Source organism: Drosophila serrata, unplaced genomic scaffold (assembly GCF_035046125.1).
Source record: "Drosophila serrata isolate PLE 108 unplaced genomic scaffold, ASM3504612v1 contig_240, whole genome shotgun sequence".
NCBI classification, from domain to species: domain Eukaryota; kingdom Metazoa; phylum Arthropoda; class Insecta; order Diptera; family Drosophilidae; genus Drosophila; species Drosophila serrata.
The window spans coordinates 5,938,972-5,955,100 of NW_028257138.1; the positions used below are offsets into that span (position 1 = coordinate 5,938,972).

The window sequence follows — 16,129 nt, forward strand, 5'->3', positions numbered from 1 at the left end:
ATGGGAAATTTCTGAAAAAAAATTTTTTCGCCGGGATATAGCTAGAAAGATTCGTCTGTTGATGCTGATCAAGAATATATATGATTTATAGGGTCGGAAATGACCCCTTCACTTTCTTTTAAGCTTCTGACTGAAAGTGCAATACCATTTTTTATTCGGAAATAACTAAATTTTTATATGCAAATTTTACGATAAATCAAAACCTAAAAATCTCATAACTAAGCCAAAAATGCATTAATTTCAATTCGGAAAGCGTTCGTATGTTAATTTTTAGCAGGTTAATAAAACTGCATACTCCATTTAAAATGTTAATTTTTGGCCGATTTTTGCAAATTTTCATGATGTAACCCCTTTCTTTTTTTTCAGAAAATGGGAAATTTCTGAAAAAAAATTTTTTCGCCGGGATACAGCTAGAAAGATTCGTCTGTTGATGCTGATCAAGAATATATATCATTTATAGGGTCGGAAATGACTCCTTCACGTTCTTTTAAGCTTCTGACTGAAAGTGCAATACCATTTTTTATTCGGAAATAACTATATTTTTATATGCAAATTTTACGATAAATCAAAACCTAAAAATCTCATAACTAAGCCAAAAATGCATTAATTTCAATTCGGAAAGCGTTCGTATGTTAATTTTTAGCAGGTTAATAGAACTGCATACTCCATTTAAAATGTTATTTTTTGGCCGATTTTTGCAAATTTTCATGATGTAAAATGGGAAATTTCTGAACAAAAATTTCTTCGCCGGGATATAGCTAGTAAGATTCGTCTGTTGATGCTGATCAAGAATATATATGATTTATAGGGTCGGAAATGACTCCTTCACGTTCTTTTAAGCTTCTGACTGAAAGTGCAATACCATTTTTTATTCGGAAATAACTATATTTTTATATGCAAATTTTACGATAAATCAAAACCTAAAAATCTCATAACTAAGCCAAAAATGCATTAATTTCAATTCGGAAAGCGTTCGTATGTTAATTTTTAGCAGGTTAATAAAACTGCATACTCCATTTAAAATGTTAATTTTTGGCCGATTTTTGCAAATTTTCATGATGTAACCCCTTTCCTTTTTTTCAGAAAATGGGAAATTTCTGAAAAAAATGTCTTCGCCGGGATATAGCTAGAAAGATTCGTCTGTTGATGCTGATCAAGAATATATATCATTTATAGGGTCGGAAATGACTCCTTCACGTTCTTTTAAGCTTCTGACTGAAAGTGCAATACCATTTTTTATTCGGAAATAACTAAATTTTTATATGCAAATTTTACGATAAATCAAAACCTAAAAATCTCATAACTAAGCCAAAAATGCATTAATTTCAATTCGGAAAGCGTTCGTATGTTAATTTTTAGCAGGTTAATAAAAGTGCATACTCCATTTAAAATGTTAATTTTTGGCCGATTTTTGCAAATTTTCATGATGTAATGATAATACCTTTCTTTGAGTCGATTTTTTATCAATTTGATGTGTTAATTTTTTCTATGATCAAATCTTTACAAAATTATTACTGAGCCAGAAATGCATTAATTTCAATTTTATGACAATAAAACTGCATGTATTTTTTGTCAGAAATCGACAATTTGAATGATTTAAAAATTTTACAAATTTGGGAATTTTTGAAAGAAATACATTTTAGTCGGACATGCTAGATTCAGATTTTAATGTTGATCAAGAATATATATGGTTTATAGGCTCGGAAATGACTGCTTTTGTGCGTTGCAAACTTTTGACAAAAAGTGTTATATCCAAATACATAGTTTTAATATATCTTAAATACAAATATCTTAGGTTATCTTTTTATTTCCTGTTTTAATTCAGATATCTTTTAACTAACTAAAATATTTTAAGGCATATGTACAATTATTTCTACAAAACCTAAAGTCTTTAACAATACGGCCAGTATTATAGAAATTTTTGGTGACAAATAATAGACGTTTAGATAATGGAGAATAATCAACAAATTTAACTGCACCCCTGCTCACCTTACAGCCCCGAAAATATTTCCCTTCCAAATTACTCATGGTTTGTCGCTTATTATTATTACTTTGAGGGTTCAGAATGCAGCAATATGATCGTATTTTTATATAGAATACAGATAGTTCAAAGCAGCGGCGCAACCGCTCTCCCAAAAGTTCTTTTCTAGCTCTAAGCGACCTGCGACGATCATAATAGATTCATTTGTATTTGTTCGCTTGTATTGTGCATCGTGCTCACATCGCCTACTATAACTTATAAAAAGCCCATCGAACGAAGCGAAATATTTCAAAGCTTTTCTATCTGCACGTATGTATAGAAAGTTCATGAAGTTCATTTAGTCTTAAAGTACAACTCGGTGGGTGAGTATCGCGAAAAGCTTTTCCGCTAAATATTTTGAGGTCATCTCCGCTGGAACAGACGAAACGAATTGCCTTTCCTTGGCGGCCACTGACATATACCTGTGTATATTTTTATCTACATTTTTACACCCGATGGGTTGTACCTGCCGCATATGTGCGATTTTTAATCTGTAAATGAATGCAAATGTGAGAATGTTTTATATAACGCCAATGTTTATTGTACCTCTGGGCACCTAGTGTATATTATATGTGTGTATACTGAAGAAAAGTGTGTATTTGTTTGTGTTTTAAAATAATCTACATGATCTCACATTAGTGACGGCCTCGGGCCCAAAAAGAGCCATTTCGTGCGTGCGTGTGTTCTCTTCCCAAACGCGCCAAAAGGTAAAATACATTTTACCTGTTGAACTGGCAGAAGCAGCCAGCCCCAAAGCTCTTAAGTAGTTAAAACAATATAATCTTTTGTTTAACAAGTGATATAACTCGGACACATGTGAACGGAGTGTGTCTGTGTGCATTCTGCAATCATATGATTGTAGATGACCCGAAAAATATCGCCCGGAAAGTGTCAATATATAGTGCAGAGCGGCTATGTTTATGAGAAATATTTATGTTGATCATTGAAAGCGATCGTGATCAACACGGGGCAATCTCTAGATCATCTTTGGACTCTCGTTTTTCTCTATAGATTCCAAGGAAACTAAAACAAACTTTATTAAATGGTTGCAATATTTAAAAACCTAAATAAAACAATGATAAATAACTACAAGAAATTAAAACACATAAATTTTAAAATACATAAACAATTATAATAAAAGTAAGAATATGTTATAGCTAGGAAATGAAATATATTTTAATCAATTAAAAAACATAAATAAAACTATGCAGAAACTTTAATGAGTGAAAAACTGCACCAATTTTGACCTTAATATAAAATAAATTACAATCAATTTATAAATAAGAGTACCTGAATATGTAACCATATAAATTGAGTATATACTCAAAGTCCAGGTCACTGTTTAATTATAATTATGTATGTGTATATCAAACAATTATCTGATAAGACCTTGGTGACGTTCACAATCAACGCAAATTTGGTTTAGCAACAAGGCGACAGCTCAGGCAAATCTCTTATTTTTAGTGTTCAGTTGTGATTAACAATATTTGTGAAGCAGGGAGTGTTAATTTAATCAATTTCTTATATAAATAAATGTCGTAAAACTAATATACTATACTAAGCCATACAAACCGGTTTTGATTCAGGCGTTATATTTTACAATTTAATTTAAATTCTTCTCTCAGATTTTACTTAACGCTGGCAAAAATACAAATTATATTTCACAATGAGTTTGCACAAACGAAATCCTAGTCACATCTCAATTTACGACTATCCTGAACATTTGAACCCCTTCTACGAGGACGATAATCACAAGCGTCTTCGATTCTGGAAGTTTAGCAAAAAGAAGAATGATAATGGCAAACATAGTTTGTCGATTGGAAATCTCCAGGAACTGTGGTAAGAAAAAAATATATAAATAAAATATATATATGTATATAACTGTGGTACAAAGCTGTCATCGCAAAAGTGAGATCATCCTAAACTCTCTAAAATCTTTTTCTCTGTCATTTTTTTAGGAAATCGTACTCGTTTCGTAAAAAAAAGTCTTCAACATTGGGAATAAATAAAACCTCAGAGAGCCCCCCGACACTTAGACGTGATTTAAATGACAAGTAAGTATCGGCTAAATGAGTAATTTGAGTGTTCAATTTATTAAATAGTATATAATCTATCTGAACTATAGTTCGTACATGAATTCCAGAATCTTTAGAGGAGACCGCCACACATCCCTGCAAAACATTGATACGCGGAGAGAGGTAAGATTTAGGAAGGGCAGAAAAGATCAATACTGGATTTAAAAAGCTTACTATATTTCTAATAAATGTGATATTGACATGCCTATTAAGAAAACTAATAATAATTTGCTTTATTTCTAAAAAAGTCGGATTCAAACGGGATGTTTTTCCATCGGAATGTTGGCTACCGAAGCACCACACAGTTTTCTGGATACTCCGTGCCACATAATCAGAATATAAGGTACTTAATACCTAATACTAACTTAAAGCAAAGATAATATTCCTTTGCTAAATATTAAAGAAATCTTTATATATCCTTATCCAGATCCTCGCAATCTAGTCTGAGCACAAATCCATTCGAATCGGATGCCGGCTCATCATGTCCCAGCTCCCCTATGAGCACCAGGAAACAGTATCGAAAGAAGAGGAGAGCTCCGCCGCCACCAAAGAGATCAACGGTAACCAGTTTCGAAGTTTAATATAAAAAGTTCACTTACTATCTATATTAATTGCCTCTTTATCTTTAGATCCCGGACTATCTAGCTACCAAAGACATTGAGTCACTTGCCTCTGAAATTGAAGAGTTTGTCAACAACAGAAACGAATCTACAATAAATCCAGAAGTTGAAAAGGAAGTAGTTGTCGAGAAGCTATCAGTGACTGTGCCCGTTTCTGATATCGAACCTAACCCCAGCACCTCCAAAGCACCCCAGCAATCTAATGACTCTGCCATCCGCACAGGCACTGAACAAGAAAAGGTCTCCGTTGTCACGGTCACCCGCATGTCCACGACACCACCACCGCCACCCTGTATTGCCAGCGTGCACGTGAGGCAGTCCCTTGAGTCAGACCTTGAGAGGCAGCCACTACCACCAGTTCCAATCCCCCCTGAGCCACAGATGTCTGCTAACCCATCTAACCCCAGCACGTCCACCACACTGTCCCCTCATCCGCAGTGCATAGCCAGTGTACATGTTAAGCAAACCCTTGAATCTAAAACTCCAAGCACCGATCGAAAGCCAAATGATTCCAAAGAAACCAACCACATTGAAAGGCACAGTGTCTCAATTCTGGACTCTAATATCCAAAAGGAGTCTTTAGTAACTAATGGCACTGCAAAAGAGGCTTCCATGCCAAATCAAACGAGAACTGTAAATCGAACACTAACTGTAGTCGAATCTAAAAAGCAAGTTGACTCTAACAAACCATGCAATGAAGTTTTTCAGCCTGAAGAACACGTTCAGAATGGTGACGAAAGCATTCAGGAAAGGAAAACCAACTCATTTGGGACGGTCAAGCAGATTTCACAGATTTTCGAAGAGAACATTAGCAGTAGCTCGAATCTTATTAAAGAAAAAGAAAATCCCAAAGCGAGCTCACCGAAACCAGAGAACCTTGACATTTCAAATGCTGGTCCTCCATCAAGCTCATCGGCGGCCAGTGAAGTTCTGCAGATAAGAGAAGATTTTGAGTTAGAAAGTCCGGCTGGAGTGTCCAGTCGATATATCCACAACGGCAGCAGAGATACAGCCTCGGCGGAATGGGAAAGGGAAGCAGCGATGCCCACACCGCGGATGCGGAAGAAGAAGTCCATAAAGGAAGTCCTCGAATCCATTAGTCGGAATCAGAAGATCCTAAATGAAAGTGCAGCCAAGGGCACAAAGGTGTACTTAACACCATCGTACGCTGAAAATAGGTACAACTATCCCAATGAGTTGAACAACGTTAATCTGCGATCCTCCAAGGAAGTGACATCTGCAAACATTTCAGTTAGCAGTGCTCCGGAGGCCAATGAACAACAGCCACAACTAGCCGCCAAAAATAATTTGTTTATAAGCAAAATAAACAAAGTCAAGGGACCGTACAGAGAGTCGTCGCCCACGTCATCAAACTTGGATTGGAATCCGGTTCCAAAGCCGAACCGAGCCCACCAGCATTCACCCAATTCTAATTTCAACAACAATGGTTCGTGTTAATCCGTTGAATAAATGTATAAACAAGTGAATATTTAAATTAAACAACTAAGTAATATGAAATTTATATATCAAATAAAGTATTTATAACAAAGAATTTTAAAGTCGTCTATCTTCTCGATCTTGGGTTTTTCAGTGCGCCATGGTACAACCACACTGGGGATGATTTTGCTTTACATCATATCAAAAATAATGTTTTTTGATATATAGAATATTTAAATGTCGATTAAAGTTATAGTTTGTAATTTATCTAAAGAGACCACGGTGGATTCGTCTACTGTTTTAGAAAATTTATTAATATTATTATTATCTTTAAAGTAACAATTGTTTTATTTAGCATTTGTAAAGTTTGTTGAAAAAGACGAGTTTTGGACACTAATTTTCCTATTTGCCATTACACCATTATTATTACATCTCACACTAGTGCGACTTCATCCTCAGTCGCTCAGAAGAGTGTCCGTTTTGCTGTCCCGCGGGCTCTTCTTTTGTTAGCTTGGATACTTCATCGTAAAATCGGGGAAAGTATTGGATTGCAAGGAATACGGCTGCCAGATAGGCGCCAATTACAAAGGTTAGGAAGAGATCAAAGATCGCTGGCTTAACTCGGTAAACATTCAGCTTAACGTCGTTCTCATTGTAGAACATAAACTCCGGATCTCGACCGTCGGGCTTATCGTATATTATCTTAACATTGTTAAGGTATTTCTCGAAAGCATCCTTAACATCGTTATTATGCAGTATGGACTTGACTCCAAAATATGGCAACAGATTCTCCTCCTTGATGGCCTGCAAGAAACCATCATCGCTTAACATGACATGAAGTTAAGATAATTAAGACGCACTCACCAATTGCCCATCGAAAACACTGGAAACTGGATCTACTTTGTACATGTAGCTGGCCAGAGCTTCCGCTATAACTCGCGATGTGTTTAGAGTGTGCTCCACAAAGACTCTATCATCGTTTTTAAATATGGTGGTTCGGATGGGGCTCCTTGGACTCTTCACTGACGACAGCGTGAAGGAAGGGTAACGCTTAATGCTAAAACGTTCATGCTCCCACGCCAACTTCGTGTCTGCTAAATTAATCTTCTTGTGAACGCCCTCAACCGTTAGGCCATTCGAATACTTCTCAGCGGCTGCCTTCAGGAGCTTAAAGAAGTTGCTAATGGAGGTTTTCTCCTTTGGTGGCTTCGAGACGTGCATGTAGAGTGCATTGTCTGCGTTGAGACCCAAGCTCTCGGTGATGGTATCCAAGCAAAGCACAAATTCGACATTCTAAATGGGATAATATAGTCAAAAATAAGTTTTTATTATAAATATATTTCACGAATCATACCTGGAGCGCATTTTCGTCGGTTTCAAGCCATTTCTTGGAGCCTTGGAAGTTAAGTAAAACGCCGGCATCGGAGAGCAGGAATCGAAGACGATACTTGGGTGCCATACTGGTCGTATGATGCATCTTACTGAAAAGCTCCATGAGTACAAGCAAAACGGCAGCATCGGCATTCACTGGATAGTCCTAATTGGATTAAAAAATCAGTGCCATGTTTTTATGGGTAGAATTTGTAGTTTAGAATCTTATCAGAAATCAGCTGGCGGCACATTACAAAATGAAACCTATAAAGTTAAGATACCTTATCTGCCAAGCGCAAATACAGATTATAGCCTTATGTTTGAGAAGCTTGTGATATATTTCATAGAACTTACATTGAATATGCCAAAAGTTTTCAAGTTGGCAGTTATAAGAATGACGGGTAGCTTTTGGCCATCGCCCACAGTTTCGCTGGGCTTCAGCGCCAACTGATTTGGTATTAGTTCACCGTGAATAATGGGAACTTTGCTGTTCTTGTTGGCCACAATACTGCCGCCGCCGACATTGACATGGTATCGATTGGCCGACACCGTCACAATCAATTGGCTGAGCGCCGTCTGATTCTGTGCCACATTATCCGTGGTCGTGTACGTAATATCATCGATGATTTTCTCCAAATCCTTATTGTAGGGAGCGAAAAAGATGGGCGCAACAGCCGTATATGTGAGCATTGACTGCTCCAAGATGGTTATAAGTTCTCTGGCTTCAACATCCAGGTCAAGCATATTGGAAGGCAACATAAGAATAATGCCCCCCGCATTTTGCCGTAGCTTGTCAAAGTCGTGAATGGAAAGGTCGGTTAAGCTGTTAAACAAATATATTTAAATTTATTATTTTCATATTGATTTAAGGCTTCTCTTTTCACTCACCGAGTTAGGACGCAGTGCCTAGATGTATTCCATGAATACAGGGATCTTGCCTCAAGGGAAATTGAGGAAACGCGGCTACCTAGAATAAAGAAAATGTTCATAATCTTAGAAATCCTAATGAATCTAGTAATCCTTAAAGATTTGTTTTACACGAAAACAATTCTTTCTTTGCCTTACTGGTAAAAACGAGCTAAGCTACCCTTGGAATATAAATTCAGCTTATATGTATCTTTAGAAAGCAGACCAAAGGTCTATCTAATAATTTGCTAAATTTTGATACACTAGATAGCTTCAATTCAAAAATTAAAACTTGTTATAAATAAGTTTATATGACTATTTGAATAAAATATATGAGTTAAAGAACACGTCTGTATACATAGCTTTAATGAGATTCAATGTTACTAATTAGATAAAGGGAAAACGCCGCGCGCGTTTGTTTGTCAGAAATTGGGGTCAGAACCACATATCCAAAAAGTAGGCACTATATATTAAAACATGTCGTCGGGCTCCCTCTGTAACGAACTTACATAATTAATATTTAGCTTATTTTATATTTACTTACCAAAATGTTGCCCATTTAGATCAAATTTGGACATGGAAATAACCTCGAATTCGCTGGGCATTACCGGTGAGCAAATTAACAACATAGATAAAACTATGAGCAGGCAGTGAGGAAGCCCTCCTCTGAATATTTCTGCAAAACTGTCCGCTTCATTCATGTTGTAATGGTTTTAGTAGTTTTAATGTATAATTTAACGTGCCGATACGGGCAATTACCGAATTATAAAAAAATGAATTAAAGAAAAGTGTCAGCTGTTTTATCGATGCACAATGTCAGCTATCGAATTGGTTTTTTTTTTAGAATTTTGGAATGATGAAAAGGAACTATGTATGAGATTAGTAGGGAACGAGACTCAGCATATAATTATTTAAAACCCAGACAGTTTTTATTAAAAAATTTAAATCTTAATTTAATATTTGATCCTTTTCTTACGATAACATATAATAACAGAAATAAAATGAAGTTTTATTTTCATTTTTGAAACATTGGTAAAGATATTGTGTGCGATTCGATTAATGCAATGCACAAATGTATCGCTTGCTTACCATCTCTGTTTCGGCTTGTATGACTTTGAATTTTACAGATAGAAGAACTTTTATTAACAAAAAACCAAACTATGCCAGCATTCAAAGGTATCCGGCTATTTTGCTTCTGTTTAATGAAAATGCTAATCTTGTGCTACTTTCAGTTAAGGTAAAGTGGGGCCGGGAGCTCTACAATGATATTGATGTAAACACCGATGAGGAGCCTATCTTGTTCAAAGCGCAGTTGTTTGCGCTTACTGGTGTTCAACCGGATCGGCAGAAAGTGATGTGCAAAGGTGGCATACTTAAGGATGATCAGTGGAATTTGCAAATCAAAGATGTAAGTATAGATATGGCGAAGTCTCCGGCACCAATCTTGTCTTTAACCCGATTCCTCTTGCAGGGCGCTGTAGTATTGTTGCTGGGCAGCAAAGAGAGTGTGCCAGAAGTGCCTACAACACAAGTTAAGTTCATAGAGGACATGAACGAAATGGAACAAGCCACAGCGGTAAGTTAAAGTATACATAATATGTAAATGTATGTAGCTTATACATATGTATACATATCAGCATCAACAGCTGAAGCTATGTCTGGTGAAAATGTATATTTTTTTTCAAAATTTTATAAGGGGTTACATCGTTAAAATTGTGAAAATTTGACAAAAACTAAAACTAAAAAACTAAACTAAGAACTACAAAAACTAACACTAAAAAGCTTTCCGAATTGAAATTAGTCAATTTTTGGCTGAGTTATGATATTTGAAAAACATTGATTTACCATAAAAATGAGCATATATCCATCTATATTTAAGATTTGGATAGCATTGCCTTGTTTTATAATCCTTTATCCTTAAATTTGTTGCAGATGCGTTTACCGGCCGGGTTAACGAATCTTGGCAATACTTGCTACATGAACGCCACTGTTCAATGCTTGAACGCAGTGCCCGAGCTTCGGACTGCCTTGACCTCTTTTAGCAATGATGGCACTGACACCATGTCTACAGCATTTTCCATATCGTCCGCCATGAAATCCATATTTGCTCAAATGGAGAAGGGCACAACCGTCACTCCAATTGTTCTGCTGCAGGCGTTACACCGTGCATCACCGCAGTTCGCGCAGACCGGCGAGAACGGTACGTACAGGCAACAGGATGCTAATGAATGTTGGGCGGAAATTCTGAAAATGTTGCAGCAAAAACTGCGCGCCACAAGCCAAGACCCATCGAATGCAGTCCAAAAAAGATACAGGTGAGTAAGTCGAACATAGTCGAACACAAACATAGTTTATTGACATTTTCCTTAAGCTCCTTTATTGATCAATACTTCGGCGGAACTTTTGAAGTCAAGATGAGTTCTGAAGAGGTTCCCGATGAACCCTCCACCGTAACAACGGAGAACTTCTTGCAACTGAGCTGCTTCATCTCCATGGATGTTAAGTACATGCAAAGCGGTCTTAAGTCCGTAAGTGAGAACCTTAAACTGAGTTCGGCCAATGCCAATAACTCTACAATTGTTTTATTTTAGAAAATGCGCGAGACATTGGTCAAGAAATCGGAAACTCTGGGACGCGATGCACAGTATATAAGAACTGTAAGGTCAATTGGCTTCTAAAAACGCTCTATAAAATGACAATTTTTTACGTTTCAGTATTTGATTAGCCGACTTCCAGCTTATCTCACGGTTCAATTTGTCCGCTTTCAATACAAGGGCAAGGAGGGTATTAATGCTAAAGTGCTGAAAGATATTAAATTTCCAATGGAGTTCGATGCCTACGAGCTGTGCACTCCCGAATTGCAAAACAAGTTGTGCCCTATGCGCTCGAAATTCAAGGATCTCGAAGACAAGAAAATGGAAGTGGACGTTGTCAAGCCCAATGAAGCAAAGGAAGAGGAGAAGGAGAAGCAGTACGAGCAATTTTGGTTTGATGATGACCTGGGAAGCAACAATTCTGGCTACTACACACTGCAAGCCGTACTGACACACAAGGGACGATCAAGCTCTTCGGGACACTATGTGGCTTGGGTGCGTTCCAGTGGCGATGTGTGGTTTAAGTTTGATGACGATGAGGTCTCGTCCGTGGCAACAGAAGAGATCCTACGATTGTCCGGCGGCGGAGACTGGCACTGCGCCTACGTCCTTCTATATGCGCCCAGACGCTTGGAAAAGCTATAAAAATTGTGTTAACGTCATTACATTTGTATTGTTAATATAATAATTCTGAATAAATAACCAAAATCTTAATATGTTCATAAAACTACTCGCTCTTTGGATTTGGATTCATAAAACTATTTCAGAACAAAAAATCGAGCGGTACCCGTTTTTCTCAGTAAGTATGTAGAGATAAATGTTTTAGTGTATGTGATTCCATTCCATTGATTTCAGTTGATTAGGATTTTTTCGACGCTAACTTGACGTGCTGGGTAAATAAATTTGCAGCACGGTCATACCATTTGATAAATTTCCAAATTCGTTAAAATAAGTATGGATAATACAAATGAAACTTCTGTTAAGCAATCTATTGCCTTACGGCGGGAACTCCGTAGAAAGAAGATATTAGAAGCATCCAAGTCGCGACTCGATAAATTAAATGGCAGAGCCACTGCTTTAGACAACGAAACTGTTGGTAACACAGGTAAACTAACAAAAAGTCTTGCACAATGAGTGTACAAAAATTAATACATTTCTGACCTATCCCAAATCTTCTTTAATTCCAGACGAAAGCGCCAACACAACCCAATATTCTGATCCGGAGGTGGAACCTGATATTCCCATTCCTCGTTCATTTCTGCCGGAACAGACTGTGCCCGTATCCAAGCCCGGTGCTTCCGTAGCAAATGCACTGCTGAAAACCCGAGTTCACATTATTTTGGCAGCATGCGTTGGATTCTTATTGGCGCTGTATGCTAAAAGCAGTGTTTTTGTTCCTGTCCTGCTTTTTATATTAGTGGAGCTTGTATTTTTGCAATATCGCAGCGGAGATAATTTACCTCCCAGCGTGGCTCCGATGTTACTTTTGTTTGTGCATCCGAATATCAGCAACAAAATTAAGCAGTTTAGCAAATTATTTTCAATCCTTCAATCATTATTAGGCGATTTGGCTATAACCGTTTGCATTGTATGTTCTGGTAGCTTATTATTAAATCTAAGCACAGACATTGTTACTGAAGTTGAATAAAAGATAAATATAACTATACTTAATATTGTATTTAATTGGTTTTATAAATTTAAAATTTAACAAAAATGAATAGCAAATGATTTTTTAAGGAACTTGGCTAAAGGAACCTAAATAATGGCTGGCCCAATCCACCACCAATGTAAGGATTGGAAACTCAGAACTGCGTCTTTTACAGCACTGTTTCTTTTGAAATTCTAATAAAGCGGTATAACCGTTGTAAACTTTTTAACTGTCGCTAACGCCTAAATATTAACATTCTAAATTGCCGACCTTAACCATCAAATGACCACAAAAATAGAACTCAATAATTATTATTTTTAGTCTTTAAAATTTTAATTTTTTATTAAATTGAAGCACAGCATTCTAAATAAAAGTCTGCCTTTGCTTACGAACTAGGTAAGAACGTTTTAACCAAAAGTTTAAAAATATAAGTATACAAAAATTTAAAACTCCCTGGCTAACAATTTTCAAATAATGACGCAAATAACACCCCTCTACTGAGCATGCCCAGAAATGCCAAGGAGGACCTGTGCCCACCCTCGCCTTGCGCTCTGCGCAAACTTTGTATCGATTTTAAGACTGTGTACTTATTTCATAAGCTTGTAGCGAAAAGATGTTTTCATAAACAAGTGTAACGCTGGAATTTGTGCTTAAAAATATATGATTGGTCGTAAAGGAGTCCCGAACCTGAGTACAACTATGCAGCAGTTAAAAATGGCATAACATTGTGCTCCAGAAAAGAGATAGTGGCGTTATTTTAAACACAGTCTTGGCAGAATCTTTTCTTTTTTTCGCCCAAAAGTAATACAAAACAAAGGAGGTAAAAAAATTATGAAAATCGAGTTGAATACGACTTTTTCATGAACATTACTCAAGTGAAATAAATGTTGACTCAAAGTCCTGAAAGGGATAACAGAGAAATCTGAATTTGCATATTAGCATGAATGTGTGGTTTGATTAAAAATCAATATTTTAAAATAGAAGAAGAGGCCATTTTATATTCGAGGGTTTTTATTGATTGTCACAACGTTAAATTTCAGCCATTATGGGAACGGTTCTGAGTTTCAATCCACGGGATCGCCATCCCATATACTCGTCTCAGCCAAATTTTCAATATAACCATTCAAGCGATATTAGGAATGAGAACGACTCCACGGGCTCAATCGATTCTCATCTGAATAACTTCTCGTACGAGCAATTGAATAATGCCAAGAATAGGGAAAGCAAGAAGTCGGCGGCATGCCACCACCACCAGTTGTCCAAGAACGTCATCGGGCAGGGACAAGGACATGGACACCAGGGGACATGTGCCGGCGGAGTGCACATTAATTTGCAGACGCAAACACAGCTGAGCTCGCACAACTTGAATAACTTGACAAATGCGTCCAAGGACACGATTACCAATGTCCTGGATACGCATAACGAGAACTCTTCCGTCCTTAAGGCGGAGAAGAGCTCGTTCGAGAAGAATTTGAAGAAGCATTCGATCTTCATTAACGCCCTCTCATGGAAGAAGCTCTCCACATCACATAATAAGAAGAAGATTGAGAACAAGAGTAACAAGTGCGCCAACCTGCCGACGGCCTGCTTCAAGGCCCAGCTATTGGAGTCCTCGTTCGCCTCCTCATCCGACAAAAATCGAAACATCCAGCTGCACTGCAACCGGATCGAGGAGCATAACAACCAACAGCAACAACAACAGCAACAGCACTGCAATCAGTCCCAGGAGGGACTCCATCGGGAGGAGGCTGGGCTCACGGGAGCACCGGGCAAATCGCAGAACCCTTCCAAGGCGAAAGATCCGGTCAAGTTGAATAACAAGAACTCGATATCCAATCACAACAACAAGCTGATCCAGAAGCAACCACTGACGCTAACCCTGCCGCAGCAATTGCAGCCGGCGTCAATGCAGATCAAAAATACCAATCAGATCCCTCGTAAAACCGTCATCCAGGTTAGTAATGAACCTTATAAATTATCCCCATGCGTTTTTGCACAGCTTTAAGGAATAAAAAAATAAACTTAATATGTAAACTCTGGATCTGATTCAATCATTTTCTGCTCATTATATTTTGCATTACAAATTATGGTTTGAAGCTATTCTGCAACTTAAACTAATCCTTCCCAAAGAAGAAGGATTTAACCAGACGTCCAGAAGCCAATAACCAATAGAAAGGCTCTCAATATTGCATATTTAAACTTGACCATTTTTGCAGGCATCCACATCCGAATTGCTAAAGTGCTTGGGCATGTTCTTGCATTGCCGCTGTCAGAGGCTGAACAACTTTGATGCTGGCGACGCTGTAATGTGGCTCAGAGCGGTTGATCGCAGTTTATTGCTCCAAGGATGGCAGGTAAAGTTTAACTTTAGATTTACCAACCTCGGAAGTAAAAAAAAAATTAACAATTTAGATCAAAAGATTGCCAAAGCTTACTAATTATTGTAATTCCTATCGATTTATAGGATGTGGCTTTCATTAATCCAGCCAACGTGGTATTCGTTTACATGCTAGTTCGTGAATTGGTCAGCGGCGAGGAGAGCAAGGAATCAGAACTTCAGGCTTCAGTACTCACCTGCCTGTACTTGTCATATTCATACATGGGCAATGAAATCAGTTATCCCCTCAAACCGTTTTTGGTTGAAGACTCCAAGGAAAAGTTTTGGGACAGGTGAGCTGTCCCCTTCTATTTATTTAAATTCGGAAATAATTTAGTCTCCAATATAATTAGGTGTCTCGTCATTGTGAACAAGCTAAGTGATAAAATGCTTAAAATCAATGCTGAGCCTGGCTTCTTCACCGAAGTCTTCACTGAGTTGAAATCTTGTGGTCAATATCATCCTACAATTAAATCGTACTGCGGAGGCGCCTGACGGACGGATGACCGAGAGATTATTGTCAACCTCTCATTGTCTGCGCATCGCCAGAAATTTCCACAAGAAATTATGGCGAAATACCGTTAAATGAAACTTAATATTTTATAAAACATTAGACAATTTCATTATGTCACTATCACAATCGTTCAAATCAAATAATAAAGAATTAGTGTTTAAATAAAATTAACATCTACGATATGTCAACGTAAACACATTTGTGTTTTACCTTTTCTTGCATTTATAATTGTGGGTATTTGGGCTGGGCACTGAGCCTTAAGGTGGGAGCAAAATCCCTGAAGCCTCTTGCAGGGTATTATAGTTTCAGTCAGAAGCTTGGAGCATAAGCAGCCGAGTCGATTTAGCTATGTCCGGCTAAAAGTTATTTCTTTTTTTTATTTCAAACTTTGAAAATTTTATAAGGGGTTACATCGTTAAAATTGCCAAAATTTGACAAAAAAAAGTTTCTACATTTTAAAACGTAGTGTGCAGATTTGTATGCCGTAAAAAAACAAACACATAAAAGCTTTCCAAATAGAAATTAATGTATTTATGGCTTAGTTATGAGATTTGAAAAACGTGGCAC

General features: G+C 37.3%; 5 protein-coding genes across 13 annotated transcripts; 4 read left to right on the plus strand and 1 right to left on the minus strand.

Annotated features, from left to right (window-relative positions):
* Nucleotides 1-2,185: 2,185 nt before the first annotated feature.
* On the plus strand, nucleotides 2,186-6,267 carry LOC110183300 (uncharacterized). Of its 6 annotated transcripts, none has more exons than XM_086830830.1 (7): nucleotides 2,186-2,290; nucleotides 3,646-3,859; nucleotides 3,979-4,074; nucleotides 4,146-4,218; nucleotides 4,344-4,438; nucleotides 4,523-4,655; nucleotides 4,725-6,267. In XM_086830830.1, the coding sequence occupies exons 2-7, from the start codon at nucleotides 3,687-3,689 to the stop codon at nucleotides 6,171-6,173; spliced, it is 2,019 nt and encodes a 672-aa protein (XP_086686956.1). In that variant the 5' UTR covers nucleotides 2,186-2,290; nucleotides 3,646-3,686; the 3' UTR covers nucleotides 6,174-6,267. The 6 variants fall into 6 exon arrangements, with proteins under 6 accessions (XP_086686956.1, XP_086686951.1, XP_086686953.1 ...); XM_086830825.1 differs by having other exon boundaries at nucleotides 2,220-2,343; XM_086830827.1 differs by lacking the exon at nucleotides 2,186-2,290 and adding an exon at nucleotides 2,310-2,727.
* Nucleotides 6,268-6,445: 178 nt separating this feature from the next.
* LOC110183324 (BOS complex subunit NCLN) lies at nucleotides 6,446-9,265 on the minus strand. The gene is made up of 6 exons (XM_020951570.2): nucleotides 8,974-9,265; nucleotides 8,412-8,490; nucleotides 7,878-8,346; nucleotides 7,507-7,689; nucleotides 7,017-7,445; nucleotides 6,446-6,956 (listed from the first exon to the last, which is right to left on the minus strand). The coding sequence occupies exons 1-6, from the start codon at nucleotides 9,128-9,130 to the stop codon at nucleotides 6,591-6,593; spliced, it is 1,683 nt and encodes a 560-aa protein (XP_020807229.2). The 5' UTR covers nucleotides 9,131-9,265; the 3' UTR covers nucleotides 6,446-6,590.
* Usp14 (ubiquitin specific protease 14) lies at nucleotides 8,964-11,750 on the plus strand. 2 transcript variants are annotated; one of them, XM_020951540.2, is made up of 8 exons: nucleotides 8,964-9,039; nucleotides 9,557-9,605; nucleotides 9,662-9,837; nucleotides 9,901-10,005; nucleotides 10,362-10,744; nucleotides 10,801-10,957; nucleotides 11,021-11,086; nucleotides 11,144-11,750. In XM_020951540.2, exons 2-8 carry the CDS (start codon nucleotides 9,590-9,592, stop codon nucleotides 11,666-11,668), a joined length of 1,428 nt encoding a protein of 475 aa, XP_020807199.2. In that variant the 5' UTR covers nucleotides 8,964-9,039; nucleotides 9,557-9,589; the 3' UTR covers nucleotides 11,669-11,750. The 2 variants fall into 2 exon arrangements, with proteins under 2 accessions (XP_020807199.2, XP_086686957.1); XM_086830831.1 differs by lacking the exon at nucleotides 8,964-9,039 and adding an exon at nucleotides 9,442-9,503.
* On the plus strand, nucleotides 11,698-12,689 carry l(2)SH0834 (lethal (2) SH0834). 3 transcript variants are annotated; one of them, XM_020951542.2, is made up of 3 exons: nucleotides 11,698-11,822; nucleotides 11,879-12,128; nucleotides 12,211-12,689. In XM_020951542.2, exons 2-3 carry the CDS (start codon nucleotides 11,978-11,980, stop codon nucleotides 12,669-12,671), a joined length of 612 nt encoding a protein of 203 aa, XP_020807201.2. In that variant the 5' UTR covers nucleotides 11,698-11,822; nucleotides 11,879-11,977; the 3' UTR covers nucleotides 12,672-12,689. The 3 variants fall into 3 exon arrangements, with proteins under 3 accessions (XP_020807201.2, XP_086686958.1, XP_086686959.1); XM_086830832.1 differs by having other exon boundaries at nucleotides 11,714-11,826; nucleotides 11,887-12,128; XM_086830833.1 differs by having other exon boundaries at nucleotides 11,747-11,822; nucleotides 11,887-12,128.
* Nucleotides 12,690-13,076: 387 nt separating this feature from the next.
* On the plus strand, nucleotides 13,077-15,756 carry Cdk5alpha (Cdk5 activator-like protein). The gene is made up of 5 exons (XM_020951596.2): nucleotides 13,077-13,491; nucleotides 13,712-14,625; nucleotides 14,888-15,025; nucleotides 15,136-15,341; nucleotides 15,402-15,756. Exons 2-5 carry the CDS (start codon nucleotides 13,717-13,719, stop codon nucleotides 15,541-15,543), a joined length of 1,395 nt encoding a protein of 464 aa, XP_020807255.2. The 5' UTR covers nucleotides 13,077-13,491; nucleotides 13,712-13,716; the 3' UTR covers nucleotides 15,544-15,756.
* The last annotated feature ends 373 nt before the right edge of the window (nucleotides 15,757-16,129 follow it).

Coding starts and splice junctions, on each gene's coding strand:
- LOC110183300 (XM_086830830.1), top strand. CDS start 3,687: ATGAGTTTGCACAAACGAAATCCTAGTCACATCTCAATTTACGACTAT. Junction 3,860..3,978: donor GGAAATCTCCAGGAACTGTG/GTAAGAAAAAAA, acceptor TCATTTTTTTAG/GAAATCGTACTCGTTTCGTA. Junction 4,219..4,343: donor ACATTGATACGCGGAGAGAG/GTAAGATTTAGG, acceptor TTTCTAAAAAAG/TCGGATTCAAACGGGATGTT.
- LOC110183324 (XM_020951570.2), bottom strand. CDS start 9,130: ATGAATGAAGCGGACAGTTTTGCAGAAATATTCAGAGGAGGGCTTCCT. Junction 8,491..8,973: donor TCTAAATGGGCAACATTTTG/GTAAGTAAATAT, acceptor TCTTTATTCTAG/GTAGCCGCGTTTCCTCAATT. Junction 8,347..8,411: donor AGGCACTGCGTCCTAACTCG/GTGAGTGAAAAG, acceptor TTTGTTTAACAG/CTTAACCGACCTTTCCATTC.
- Usp14 (XM_086830831.1), top strand. Junction 10,745..10,800: donor GCAGTCCAAAAAAGATACAG/GTGAGTAAGTCG, acceptor ATTTTCCTTAAG/CTCCTTTATTGATCAATACT. Junction 11,087..11,143: donor ATGCACAGTATATAAGAACT/GTAAGGTCAATT, acceptor TTTACGTTTCAG/TATTTGATTAGCCGACTTCC.
- Cdk5alpha (XM_020951596.2), top strand. CDS start 13,717: ATGGGAACGGTTCTGAGTTTCAATCCACGGGATCGCCATCCCATATAC. Junction 14,626..14,887: donor CTCGTAAAACCGTCATCCAG/GTTAGTAATGAA, acceptor CCATTTTTGCAG/GCATCCACATCCGAATTGCT. Junction 15,026..15,135: donor TATTGCTCCAAGGATGGCAG/GTAAAGTTTAAC, acceptor ATCGATTTATAG/GATGTGGCTTTCATTAATCC.